This window comes from Orcinus orca, chromosome 16 (genome assembly GCF_937001465.1).
Source record: "Orcinus orca chromosome 16, mOrcOrc1.1, whole genome shotgun sequence".
NCBI lineage: Eukaryota > Metazoa > Chordata > Mammalia > Artiodactyla > Delphinidae > Orcinus > Orcinus orca.
In genome coordinates, this window is record NC_064574.1 from 16,467,487 (window position 1) to 16,481,391 (window position 13,905).

A 13,905-nucleotide genomic window follows, 5' to 3' on the forward strand; every position below is an offset into this window, starting at 1 on the left:
CGACCAAAAATAAATAAATAAAATGTAAACTGTTAAGATCACACAGCCAGAGAAGAGGCAGAGCTGGGCATCCAGCCTGATGGGCTCTCCCCAAAGTCCTTGCTAAACTCTTGGCCTTGTGTATGGAGTATTGTCCATGGGGCTGAGCATGTAGGAGAGGATCACCAAGATGGCCAAGTATCTGGTGCCCTTTCTGGAGTCCTAGAAGGATCTTATTGTCAAATATTGATTCCTGATAAGCTATGTTTCATTTTCAGTAACACATGCTTTTGAAAATGGAGACTGATTTTTGAAATATGTTGTAGGTATTCACTAGTCCAGAAGGTCTGTGGCCAATCCTTTTTGTTAGAGCTGGATCTTGTTTGGTGAGTTGGCCGAGAGTGGGATCTGCCTGCATGGTGGCTGAGGCTCTGTCGCTCCTCCAGGCCCATGGCTGGCCTCGTGTTAAAGAGCACCAGCTTCAGAATTGGGCTTGGGTTAGAATTCCGGTTCTGCCACTTAGCAGCTGTGGTTAAGAACAAAGGCACTGGGTTGGGTTCCTGTTTCCATCACTTAGAGCTGTGTGGTCTTGGACAAGTTACTTAACCTCTCTGAACCTCAGTGTTCTCCACTGTGAAAGAGGCAGAGATGATAATTAAACCCACCCCACAGACAAGGATGAAACAGGATAATGCGTGTGAACAGTTTAGTGAAGTGTTTGTGGTGACTAACGGTTATCACAGCTAGTGTTAACAATGACCCTCTGTAAGGTCCTTCAGGCATTCATGGGTGTCTGTTTTTCTCTCCTTTTCCTCTGCGCCCTTGCAGGTAGAACTGCACGTCCATCTGGATGGAGCCATCAAGCCTGAAACTATCTTATATTATGGCAGGTAAGTCCAGAGATAAGAGGCCTTCTTCCCTAGGAACTTTGACCCAGACGCCTCTGGAGAATTCCAGGGTTGCTGCTTCTTCCTGTATCCCTGTGGAATCAAGCCAGCCCCCAGCCTAGAAAAAGGTGGTCTGTGGGGCACAGAGACCCGCAGCCCAAGGCTTCTGCCTTCTGTGCCTCTGACTTTTATCTACCTGCTGCCAGGTGAGCCAGGGGAAGCTTATCCCACTTTATAGACACGGACACAGAGAGACACCAAAAGACACACACACACACGCACGCACGCACGCACGCGGTTCCCAGGGCTGAACCAGTCACTGTTTCTTTGACTCAACCGAGAGCCTGTGGCAGGTGATGCACCCGCATAGGACGCTGCTACCATTTGCTGAGCATCTCCCAGGGCTGGGCTGAGCCTTCTCCTGAGTCAGCGAATTTAATCCCTCCACACTTGGAGGACGAGAGCATTGCCATCCCCATGTCACTGAGAAGAGAGCAGGCTCAGAGAAGTGAAGGCAGTTGCCCAAGGCCACAGAACAAGTAGAGTCAAGAGTTGACCCTGGGCCATCTGACCCTCCAAGATTTTCCTACTCACGATGGTAACCTGTTGGGAGCCGCGGAGAAGTGGTGCCCCCTCTCTGGGCCCAAATCTCTGCATCTTCCAAAGGAGAACGTACCTCTTGCCTCTGCTCTCGTGGATGCTGCTGGGCCAAAGGGCCCCCAGCATCCCCAGTGAGGGAGGTCTGCCCTCCCTCCCCACATTTCAAGGGCTCATGATATCCCCTCTCTGGGGTCTAGCACTTAAAAGCAAGGACGTCAAGGGCCAGTGGATCTGGATTCAAATCTGGACACACTGTTTCCTTGCTGTGGCCTCAGCCTCTGTAGGTTGAAAGTAAGAACAGGACCTTCTCCAGAGCTGACCTGGGAGATGGGGTCCCTCCCGCCCCCTACCTCTCCTGTTCCTCATGGGTTTGTTCTGTGCTCATTTTGTTTGGAGCTGGGAGGTCTCTGCCTCTCCTCACTGCTTGGAGCAGTTCAGCTCTGGATCCAAATTTGAACCCTCTGTTTCATAAGCCAGAACCCCCTCACTTATCCAGACACCCACTCCTTAGGAGAGAACTGATGATCCTTGGGCGTTTGCCCTGACACTTAAAAGTGTCTCTTGCGGGCTTCCCTGGTGGCGCAGTGGTTGAGAGTCCGCCTGCCGATGCAGGGGATACGGGTTCGTGCCCCGGTCCGGGAAGATCCCACATGCCGCGGAGCGGCTGGGCCCGTGAGCCGTGGCCGCTGAGCCTGCACGTCCGGAGCCTGTGCTCCGCGATGGGAGAGGCCACAACAGTGAGAGGCCCGCGTACCGCAAAAAAAAAAAAAAAAAAAAAAAATTGTCTCTTCCAATTCCCTGAGAGGGTTCTGGCAAGAACACGCTTCTCCTTCTTGTTGCACTTTTTTCTGCCCTAGGAAGCTGTTGTTGATTTAATTTTTATTTAACTTATCATGTAAGTATATTAGCCTTTACTGCATGGCAAGCACTGCTTTAAATGTTGTACCTGGATTGACTTACTGGAATCTGGTGACAACTTGTGAGATAGGTATATTATTGACCCTGTCTTACCGACGAGGGAACTGAGCCAGAATAGGGGAAGTAAGTTATCTCGTAAACACAGGTGTGACTCCGGGTCCATACCCCTGACCATTGCCCCTGCCAGCTGGAGGTTTGGGTAAAGTATTGCACAAAAAACACTTAGCTGAGGGCGAGCAGGCTACATGCTCCATAAATGTCACTTAACGATAATATTATTAATTGGAACCTCTGGCTCTGACTCACTGGGGTTAAGCCCCTTGGATTATCTCTGCTTGTCCTTTGCCCATGTCAAGTGCCAGTTATTGATTCAGGGACCTTAATGAGGCCATTAGGGTGGGTTAACCGGGCACCAAGATGGGGTCTAATCGCAGGTGCTCATTAAAGGGTCACATAGTGCTCATTAGCGGAGCAAGAAGGTGAGAGTGTCCAGGGCGGGGTAGAGGGAGGAGGAAAAGGAAAAGCCCTTGTGGGGCAACTGGTCGGATTTTCTGTTTCCCACAACCATTTGGCATCTTGGGAACTGTCTAGGCACCTCCATGGGCCCTAGAGAGGTGGGTGCGGGTTTGATCCAGCTGGAGTTTGATCTTGAGGTCAGCAGGCAGGGGGACCGGGGAGTTGGTCAGACTGGGATATGGACAGAACACGCTGGAGGACTCCCAGCTGTGAGTGAGCTGGGCTGAGAGGGGGAAGGAGGGCAGCATCTGGCCCGTGGCCCCTCCCTCACCCTGGCCAAATCCAGTAGCCTCTTTTCTGCCCCTGTGACTTGGGCCTCAGTTGACTGTGTTCTCACCTGTTTCTTTTTTTAATTTATTTATTTATCTATTCATTTATTTTGGGCTGTGTTGGGTCTTCATTGCTGCATGCGGGCTTTCTCTAGTTGCAGTGAGCGGGGGCTACTTTTCGTTGTGATGCGCGGGCTTCTCGTTGCAGTGGCTTCTCGTTGCCGAGCACGGGCTCTAGGCGTGCGGGCTTCAGTAGTGGCACGTAGGCTCATTAGTTGTGTCTCGCGGGCTCTAGAACGCAGGCTCAGTAGTTGTGGTGCACGGGCTTAGTTGCTCCGCGGCATGTGGGATCTTCCCGGACCAGGGCTCGAACCCATGTCCCCTGCATTGGCAGGCGGTTTCTTAACCACTGTGCCACCAGGGAAGCCCTCACCTGTTTCATTTTCTTCTTCTTCTTTTTTTTTTTTGGCTGCACCACACAGCTTGTGGGACCCTAGTTCCCTGACCAGGGATTGAACCCCAGCCCTCGGCAGTGAGAGCACAGAGTCCTAACCACGGACCACCAGGGAATTCCCTCACCTGTTTCTTCTTATTCCATCTTCTCTCCGGGGGCTTAACTTCTTTCTCAGTCTCCTTCCTGACCCTGCCAGCTCTTCTCCAAAGTACATTCTGAGTCTGGCCACTGTCTCCTCCCTGTCACCATCCTGGTCTGAGCCATTGGACTATTGCAGTGGCCTCCTGACCAGTCTCCAGGTGTCCACCCTGGCCTCCCCCATCTACTGTCCCCACAGTACTGTAGTCAGAAGAGTCATCTCAAAACATAGAGTGATCAGGTCACTTCCTTTCTCAAACCCTCCTGCCGTGCTCAGGGTCAAAGCCAAAGCCTACACACGTTCCTTGAAGTCCTACAAAGCCTGTGTTAACCTCTCTTCTCAAACATGCCAGATCTTGTAAACAGAGAGTTTGGGTAATTTGCTCAAGGTCACACAGCCTTTATTTTTTTTAAAAATTTAAAATTTTATTTATTTATTTTTGGCTGCCTTGGGTCTTCGTTGCTGTGCACAGGCTTTCTCTAGTTGCGTCGAGCTGGGGCAACTCTTTGTTGCGGTGCATGGGCTTCTCATTTCGGTGGCTTCTCTTGTTGTGGAGCATGGGCTGTAGGCATGTGGGCTCAGTAGTTGTGGCACGTGGGCTCAGTAGTTGTGGCACGCGGGCTCTAGAGCACAGGCTCAGTAGTTGTGGCGCACGGCTTAGTTGCTCCGTGGCATGTGGGATCTTCCCAGACCAGGGGTCAAACCCGTTTCCCCTGCATCGGCAGGCGGATTCTCAACCATTGCGCCACTAGGGGAGTCCCACACAGCCTTTAAATAACAGCTGGGATTTAAACCCAGGCCATTGGGCTTCAGAGTCTGCCATCTTTCCCTGGACACACAAATAGTCTCATTCGTTCCTCCCTGTACCTTGAAAACAAAATACCATCTGTGTTTTACTGACAAGGATATGGAGGTCCTCAAGGGGACAGCTCCTGCCCAGGGTGATCTGGTACCTACAGGAGGAGGATGGACTTTGAACTCCATACTGGGCTCTCAGTGTGTCACCCAGCGTGGAGGACTGAGCAGCACCCGGGGCATGGCCATGGCTATGGGGAAACAGGGCCATCTAAGAGCTGAGCTTGGCCCTGGGTGGAGGGAGCCTTGGCTGCGGTTAGTGGCTGTGGGTGGCAGGGGACCTAGGAACAACTCCTTCCTGCCTCAACCTTGGGCCCCAGACAGGATCTTTACAGCTCAGTCTGAGTAGCTTCCGGAGGCCCGGTCCCCTGTGAGGTGCTGGATCGTCCCCTAGGGGACCGCTGTGGCAGCTCTGGCTTCTGCCCTGTTTCCCTCTGTCTGTTCCCCACACCACAGCCAGGAGGAGCTCTTTAAAAAGTACATCTTTTCATGTCACTCCCCTGCTTAGAATCCTTCGGTGGCTTCCGTTGCTTTCAGGATAAGGTCCCAGCTCCTGCGAAGCCCCCGTTTGGCAGTGGGCTCATCTACCACTGACCCTGCTCTGAACTGTAGCCTCCCTGCCCTGGAATCCCTCGCTGCTTCTGCCTGGGGCTCTCGGCAGGGCTCCGACCCCGCCTGCCTGGATCTCTCCGCCTGCTCCCTCAGGGGAAAAGGACAGTCTAAATCTTCTGCTTAAATGTCACCCCCTGCGAAAGGCCTTCCCAGGCCACTCTATCTGTGGGGTAAAAAGCTCTCTCGGGTGGCTGTTGAGGAGAGAGGCTGGAGAAGAGACTAGTTGGAGAAATATTTAAGAAGAAATTATTAGGACTTGGGGACCGGCTATTGATGGGTAAGGGAGATGGAGTCTGGGGGAGCCCCCTGTCTCTGGTTCAGGCAGCTGGATGGATGGAGGAGCCGTATTAGGAAATGTGGAGCCTGGGAGGGGGAGGGGTTTGGGGGGAGGGGAAAGGGGACGATCAGACACACAGGTCTGCCTTGGTCACGGCTATCCATCCAGTGCCCAGCACATCGTGGGCCCTCAGATGCTGATGTGCAGAGGGAGAGGACTGAAAGCTCTGGATCTCTGGATCGGTCCAGGGGACCTGGGGCAAATGTGGCCGTTGTGCTTGGGAATATGGGGGTCGGAGCCTTAGCCACACCTCCTCTGCCTTCCACCCACCAGCTCCCAGAAAGATAACCAAAATATAGTATCTAACAACTGGTACGGGCTCTGCAGAGGCTACGGTGACTGGGGATGGCCTCATGAGGGTGACCTTGAGGCAGACTGACCAGCAGGGGAAGGCCCAAGGGCGCTGAGCACCTGACCTCGGTGCTAGGACTGCACCCGGGGCTTCATCTTCCCCGGGGGCGTCTCGCAGGGATGGGAGTCTGACTGGCAAACTGGGCAACAGGGTGACCCCGTGGTGATACCCACTGGTCACTCATAGGTTCTGGGGTCATGCAGAAGGGGAAGAAGGCATATTTAGGAGGTTTAGGGAACAGGTATTTATGTAGGGAAATATTTTAATAACAAGCTATTAAAGGACTTCAACACTTGGGTTGAATTTCCATTTCTTTGGCAATGTCCTCCCTTCTATCTTCTGTTCTTGCTTTGTGGATAACTGGAGGCTGAACCTCCTGGTTTAATCACATAATTTTCTTAATCATTTGCTCCTTTTTTTTTTTTTTTTTTTTTTGCGGTACGCGGGCCTCTCACTGTTGTGGCCTCTCGCGTTGCGGAGCACAGGCTCCGGACGCACAGGCTCAGCGGCCATGGCTCACGGACCCAGCCACTCCGCGGCACGTGGGATCCTCCCGGACCTGGGCACGAACCCGCGTCCCCTGCATCAGCAGGCGGACTCTCAACCACTGCGTCACCAGGGAAGCCCCCATTTGCTCCTATTTTTTATCTTGTCTTTTGTTCTACCTGCTGGAGGATTTTCTCAACTTTATTTTCCATTCCTTTTATTACAGCCTGATGGGCGTGGCCATATTCTTCCAAGTCTCCAAGAGCTCTTTCTTACTTTCTGAATGTCCTGTTTTTAAAAAGGGATGCTCTTGTTTCAAGGATGTAACATCGTCTCCTCTCTTTGAGGCTATTCATTTTGGGTTTTTAAGTTTTCTGTTCTCTGCATTTCTCTGTTTCTGTAGAGTGCCTTTGGTCTTTTGTCCCTCATGGTAGAAGCATTTCTTGACAGGTGTCCTCGGCCTGTCCCTTTTATCTTAAAGGTGGGAAAACTGAGGCCAGGGGGTGACCCATGAGTTGGGACAGAGCCAGGAGGAGTAGAGGAAGCTGGAGCATGAGAAGCGGGGAAGGCAGCCCAGCCTTGCACCCTGCTGGTCCTGGCTGGGGGGAGGTGGAGATGCTAGTGGAGAGGAGGAGGCCCCAGACCAGAAGGGCCGTTCTCCGGCAGCCCTTACGAGTGGTTGCCGTGGCCCAGCCGTGTGTGGGAGGCTGTGGTCAGGGAGGGGAGAGTGCTGGCAGGGTGGATGGCTGGGCTGGCTTCCCTCTCCCAGCACAGTGGGCCAGGCCAGCCTCCCTGGTGTGCCGGCCAGAGGGAGGGTGGTGGGGGGAAGTCTGGCGCCTGCTCCTGTCCCAGGCACTGTGTGCTGCAGTTCTTGCCCTGATAACCCCTGACCTGGCACGCGACCAGCCGGCTCTACCAAGTGCTTGCCCTGGCAACTTCCCTGTCCCCAGGCACTAGGGGGCGTGTGTGTGTTCATGTGCACTTTAAATGGACTTTAACCCCAGTTGTCCCCCTTGAGATTTGCTGGCTGGTCATGGCCTTGGGGACAGAAGATCCTAGAAGGATTCAGGTCCTGGTTCTATATGCCCTGGGCCTCAGTTTTCCCATCTGTCCAATGAGAGGGGTCAGATGCCCCCCCCCCCCCCCCCCCCGCAAGGAGTTGGTAAGGTCCTGCCCAGGGTTGTCCATCACCCTCATTGTTTTGTCCCCAGGAAGCGGGGCATCACCCTCCCTGCCGACACACCAGAGGAGCTGCAGGACATCATCGGCATGGACAAGCCGCTCAGCCTCCCGGGCTTCCTGGCCAAGTTCGCCTACTACATGCCCGCCATCGCGTAAGTCTTCCCACCGGCCCTGAACCCTGGGCAGCGTCGGTCCCTGTGCCCACATCGGGCTGCCTGCACACCTCAGCCTGTGGGGTGGGAGAAGGCGCTGTATAACCCTGCTCTGCCTCTCACCATTGTGTGCACTCCTGCGAATCTCTCCAAGCATTTGGGCCTCGGTTTCCCCTTCTGGAAAATGGGTATGATGGGCTGAACCTCCTTCAACTTCTATAGAAAAGTGACAGAATGTGGGGGTTAAGAACATAGATCCTAGTACCAGATTCTTTCAAGAAATAACTTCGACGCTGGGCAAATTTGCCCTCTCTGGGCCTCAGTTCCCTTATCTAGACAATGGGGCCTATGACCCTCTCTACCTCCTAGGGCTGGGGTTTGGAATGGACACAGCACTGTCCTCAGCAAGCCTCCTCTTACTAGGAGGACAATTGCTACCTGTATCGATAGCCAGGCACTGCTGTTTTTATGTTACTTTTCATTCCATTTTTTGATAGCAGAATATCTTAGATATAGAAGAATATAATGTGTGTACAGTTCACAGAACTATTCTCTTTGTAGCTGTCCACAGTCCTGTGAGCTAGACACACTCCTCATTTGCAGAGGAGGAAATGAAGGCTCAGGAAAGTGAAGGAACTTGCCCAGGACCACACAGCTGGCAAGGGGTGAAGCCCAGATTCTCGTCCTGATGTCGCCTTGAGCCTCCTGGCACGAGGCAGAGTTTCCCAAGGCAGGCGAGAATGGGGCCTTGGCGGTCAGTGCTGCCAGAGCTCAGGAGGGGGAAGATGTAGAGGGGGCTGGGGAGTCAGGGAAGGCTGCCTGGAGGAGAAAAGTGTGGACTGGGCCTTGGGAGAGAAAGGCTGTGATATTGTCCAGAGGGCTGGACCTGAGGAACGGTCTGGAGGATGGGTTGTTGGAGGACGGGTGAGGAAGGTGTGTGAGGCCGGTGGAGGCCTTTGGCTGGGTAAGTGGCAGGACAGGAATGAGGAGTCCTGGGGAAGGAAGATGTATGCCAAGGCTGCTGGCTGCTTTCTGGAAGCTTCTGGGCTCTGCCTGGAAGGCATCGACTGCCCCCATCCTTGGCCTGGGTCAGCAGATGGTCTGGCATACATGCTGCCTCTCCCCTGGACGAGGAGCGTCTCCCACGCCACTGCCCAGGTGGCTCCTGTCTCTGGGCCACAAGACGGAAGAGGACCAGCTTCCTGAAGGCTTAAGCCACTTTTGATTTGCATTTCGTTGGTGAGTAGTGATGTCAGGCACCATTTCATGGGCCTGTTGGCCATTTGTATGTCTTTTGAGAAATGTCTATTCAGGTCCTTTGCCTACTTTTTATCAGTTTTTGTTGTTTGTTTTGCTACTGAATCATAGGAGTTCCTTCCACATTTTGGGTGTTAGCCCCTTATTAGATGTGTGGTTTGCAAATATTTTCTCCCATTGGTAGGTTGCCTGTCACTCTGTTGATGGTTTCCTTTGCTGTGTAGCAGCTCTTTAGTTTGGTGCAGCCCCCCTTGTCTATTTCGGCTTTTTGTTGCCTGCGTGTGTCCTTTTCTCCGATTTCTCCTCCCTGCTGGCCTACACCTATCACTCAACAAATATTTCAGTGGCTGCAATGTCCTAGGCTCTGTCCTTGGCTGAGGGATCGTAGCCGACGAGACAGAGGGAGGGGTCCTTGTCTCATGGAGACTACGTTCTAGTTGGGGAGGTGAAAGCCAGCTAATAAAGAAACCACGTGATCTGTGATGTCGAGTGGTGAGAAGGGCCATGGAGAGAACTGAAGCCCAGGGGAAGAGGTGAAAAAGGGTGAGGAGATGTTTTAAAATGAGGTGGTCAGGGCTTCCCTGGTGGCGCAGTGGTTGAGAGTCCACCTGCCGATGCAGGGGACGTGGGTTCGTGCCCCGGTCCGGGAAGATCCCACATGCCGTGGAGCGGCTGGGCCCGTGACCATGGCCGCTGAGCCCCTGTGCGTCCGGAGCCTGTGCTCCGCAACGGGAGAGGCCACAGCAGTGAGAGGCCCGCGTACCGCAAAAAATAAATAAATAAATTAAAAATAAATTAAAAAAATAAAAATAAAATAAGGTGGTCAGGGAAGGCTTCCCCGAGGAGGTGAGGCTGGAGGAGGGAGCATAGGGTGATCTGGGTGAAGAGCCTGCAGGCTGGGGTGCTGCAAACACGAAGGCCCTGACGTGGGAACAAGCTTGGTTGTTCGCTGGACAGAAAGAAGACCCTGGAGGAGTCATGGAAGGAGCGGGAGGCTGGCAAGGGCCCAGATTACGCAGGTCTTGTGGGGTTGGGAGGTGGGGTTGAGACTTACTCTACGAGGTGGGAGGCCATTAGGGTTCAGAGTGGAGGAGTGATGTTGATTTCCTTTTTTTTTTTGCCCACGCTGCACAGCTTGTGGGATTTTAGTGCCCCGACCAGGGATTGAACCCGGGCCCTGAGCAGTGAGAGCGTGAAGTCCTAACCACTGGACTGCCAGGGAATTCCCTCTTTGATTTCCATTTTTAAAAGATTGAGCTAGCTGCTCTACAGGGGCAAGCGTGGAGACCAGGAGGCCAGTTAGAGAGGTGAGGTGGTTAGAACCAGGGCGGAGGGGGCGAGAACTGGCATCGAGTTTGGAAGCAGAGCTGACAGGACGTGCTGTGCTTCTAGGATTTTCTCCAGCAGATGCCTGGAGCTTTGGCCTGGGTGATGAGAGATTGGGGGGCCACACATGGGTTTGATCTGCTATGGGCAGGGGACAGCTTTGTTATTCCTGGAGCTCCCAAGGGCCTTGGGGCATTTTGTCCCCAGCCACTCTCTTCCCTTCCCAGGGGCTGCCGGGAGGCCATCAAAAGGACTGCCTACGAGTTTGTGGAGATGAAGGCCAAGGAGGGTGTGGTGTACGTGGAGGTGCGCTACAGCCCGCACCTGCTGGCCAACTCCAAAGTGGAGCCGATCCCCTGGAACCAGGCTGAGTGAGTGGCCGTCTGGAGGGCTGTGCTGGTGCTGTGGCAGGGTGGCCTGACCCAAGACCGCCAGGGGCAGCCTGGGAGGCCGTGGCCCAAGCAAGACTTCGGTCTGGCTCCCTGAACTGGCCCACAGCTTATCCAGTGACTCTTAGGGGTCCTATCCTAACCCTGCAACCAAAGTGAGTTTGGCCCACTCCTGCCCCTCTGCCTGGACCCCAGGGATGTCTAAGCGGTACCACTCAACCACCTTGCTCCCTTCTAGCCATGACTCTGATACTTGTGGACAAGTGGGAATCACAACAGGTGAGCTTAGCTTAGCAGTGCTCTCCATCTTGGGTGGGAGGAGGGCTGTGTCTGACAACCCCCCGAACTGGGACAGTCTTCGCAGGTCTGGAAGCGTCCAGGCAGTTCCAAGGAAGCTGGAAGGGGGTGCGCTAGGGCTTGGGGCTATCTCCCTCGTCCTTTCCTCAGAGGCAGTGGGTTAGTGGGGCTGAGGGCTTCTCCTGGAAGATCCCTCTTCCTCCTCTTTCTCTCCTCCTTTCCTTCCCCTCTTTACTCCCCCGCCTCCCCTCCCTCCTCTGTCCCAGTCCCAGGGCTGTCCTTTAGGTCTGTCTTTGTCTCAGGCCCACCCCTACTCTTCTCTGCACACAGAGGGGACCTCACCCCAGATGAGGTGGTGTGTCTAGTGGACCAGGGCCTGCAAGACGGAGAGCGAGACTTCGGGGTGAAGGTGCGGTCCATCCTGTGCTGCATGCGCCACCAGCCCAGTGAGTGTGACCTTGGCCCCGTCCCTGGCTGCCCATCTGATGCCACCACAACCTCCTGGCCGGGCACAGGGGCCATACCAGTCCCCATGGTCTCTCTTGAGCCCATCAGTTGGACCTCGGGTCTTCCTCCTGGGCAAGCTCGGAACTACCTGCAACAGAATTTTCTCCCCAGGGAGGCTGAGCCTGGGAGCCACATGACCTGCAGGAGGCTTAAAGTCAAGGGAGGCTGAACGACAGAGAAAAGCCTAAGCCTGGTTCCTGTCAGGCTGCAGTCCTCCCTCGAGACCCTGTGGGCCAGGCCCCCTCCTGTCAGGGCTGTGGAACCTGGGACTAGGTCTCAGCGCCAGGGCCTGAGGGGTCTCCCTGTGACTGACACTGGTCACATCTCCAGGGCTTGTGCTTCCAAGGCAGAGCCCCGCTGTGTGACTCTCTCCAGGTCACATCACCTCTCTGGATCTCAGACGTGCCTTGTCACAGGAGGTGATCGTAGTTACCCCATTCTCTGCTCTAAGGAGTAGTGAGCCCATGGTGAGGGGCTAGTGTCAACCTGCAGGGCCTCCCTGTGCAGAGTGGCTTGGGGTATTTTCTCTAATCCTCACAGGGGTCTAGGAGACAGGACCACCATCGTTTATCCCCATTGGACAGATGAGGACACTGAGGTAGAGAGAGGCTCAATCAGGAAGGCACAAAGCCCGGAGCAGAACCCAGGGCCATCTGGTTCCAAAGCCTGTGGTCGGTCATTCTTTTAAAAACACTTTACAATGACCAACGTTAGCAACGTGTTTAGTAACACTAGTGGGAGCTGTTTTAGGTTTAAATGTTAAACTGTGCGGACCTCCATCTCATCTGCTAAGTTGAGGGTGGGTGTGGGGATTGAGAGAGAATTGCTATTTGTCGTTTACCGAGCCCAGGCCCTGACCTCGCTGTCTCACACGTGCGGCCTCGGCAAAGCCTCGCTGTGACCGTGAGCCACAGCACACGGCCCCCCTCTGCGAGGAGAGGATGCTGAGGCCCCGAAGGCCGCGGGGTCAGACCTTGAAGATGGGACACTGGGCCTTGTGCTGGCCTTGGGTGGGAGGGCGGGGAGGGTCTCTCTCCTCCGTGCTGCTGCCAGAGGCCCGGCGGGCATCTCGCCCACAGACTGGTCCCCCGAGGTGGTGGAGCTGTGTAAGAAGTACCGGCAGCAGACCGTGGTGGCCATCGACCTGGCCGGAGATGAGACCATCCAAGGCAGCACCCTCTTCCCTGAACACGTGCAGGCCTACGCGGTGGGTCCTGGGGGATGCAGGCAGAGGAGAGGCTGGCTCTGGGGGAACCCCATGGGGAGCTGGTCTCTATACCAGTAGCAGGAAGGCACACCAACGGGGGATCACGAGGCCTCCTGGGCTCCCAAGTGCGTGTGACTGGGTCTAGGAGCTCTAGAAGTTGGGAATCTGGTATGAAAGAAAAAACCCCACTTGGTGCTGGAGGGTCCTGTGTTGGAGCCTTTCGGCCTAATGATTCGCTGTGTGACCTTGGGCGAGACTGTCTCTTCTCTGGGCCTGTGTCATCTGCTGGGATGACTGGGTTGGAGCAGACGTCTCGAAGCCTCGTGCTGTGCTTCCCGTGGAAGGGGTGAAGCATGGGGTGGAGAGTAGGGGCTCTGGAATCCCTTCCTAGCGGTCTGACCCTGGTCGTGATACCTAATTCTCCCGAGTTTCAGTGCCTCCCCGCTCCCTGTAAGATAGGGATTAGAGCAGTTGTGAATATGACGTAAGGTGTCTAAACCATTTCCTCCAGTGTCTGAGTCGTAATAACTGTCTAATAAAGGAGGACTACCACTTAAATGATTACAAAAACGGAACCCACCCGACCTCCCTGTCTGGGAGCCAGCCAGGCTGACTCAGCCCCAGAGTAGTGAAGGCAGGGCCTGCGGAGCCGAGCCCCAGGCCGCCCCTGACCAAGCCCTCGCCCTCACAGGAGGCCGTGAAGAGCGGCGTCCACCGCACGGTCCACGCCGGGGAGGTGGGCTCGGCTGAGGTGGTGAGAGAGGTGAGTGGCTGGGCAGGCGGTGGGGCCCTTCTCCCCGCTCGCCCCGCAGCCCGTGCTGGGCTCCACGCTGCTTGTCAACAGGCCGTGGACGTGCTCAAGACCGAGAGGCTGGGGCACGGCTACCACACTCTGGAGGACCCGGCCCTCTACAACAGGCTGCGGCAGGAAAACATGCACTTCGAGGTGAGGGGCCGGGGAGGGGGAGATCAGGGGAGCGGTGGAGCGCGCGGAGGGTCCAGCAGCCGCGGGGAGCGTGGGCCGCGGGCCTTGGAGCTGCTGGGTGGGGGGAGGAAGGCAGGACTGACGGCTCCTGGGACTCGGCTGCGAGGGGGCCGCTGTGACCGGGGCAAGAACGGCGCCGGAGGAGGTGGCGCCAGCTGGCCTGGGGACGGGGGTCAGCGCGGCCCTGGGGGCTTCATGC

The 13,905-nt window shown here is 55.3% G+C and overlaps 1 protein-coding gene across 11 annotated transcripts in view; it reads left to right on the forward strand.

Moving 5' to 3' along the window:
- ADA (adenosine deaminase) overlaps positions 1 to 13,905 on the forward strand; it is a 40,980-nt gene that overhangs the window by 23,769 nt on the left and 3,306 nt on the right. For 8 of the 11 annotated variants that reach the window (XR_004484900.2, XR_004484896.2, XR_004484897.2 and 5 more), the window contains 6 exons: positions 808 to 869; positions 7,616 to 7,738; positions 10,549 to 10,692; positions 11,338 to 11,453; positions 12,594 to 12,721; positions 13,413 to 13,667. Coding sequence is in view for 4 of the 11 variants with exons in the window: in XM_033433773.2 (XP_033289664.1) it covers positions 808 to 869; positions 7,616 to 7,738; positions 10,549 to 10,692; positions 11,338 to 11,453; positions 12,594 to 12,721; positions 13,413 to 13,667 (828 nt within the window). In the remaining 7 variants the exon portion in view is untranslated. Of the gene's footprint in view, positions 1 to 807; positions 870 to 7,615; positions 7,739 to 8,299; positions 8,469 to 10,548; positions 10,693 to 11,337; positions 11,454 to 12,593; positions 12,722 to 13,412; positions 13,668 to 13,905 lie in introns of those variants that run through there. The other 3 variants (XR_004484898.2, XM_004272885.4, XR_007471960.1) reach the window with 2 other exon arrangements.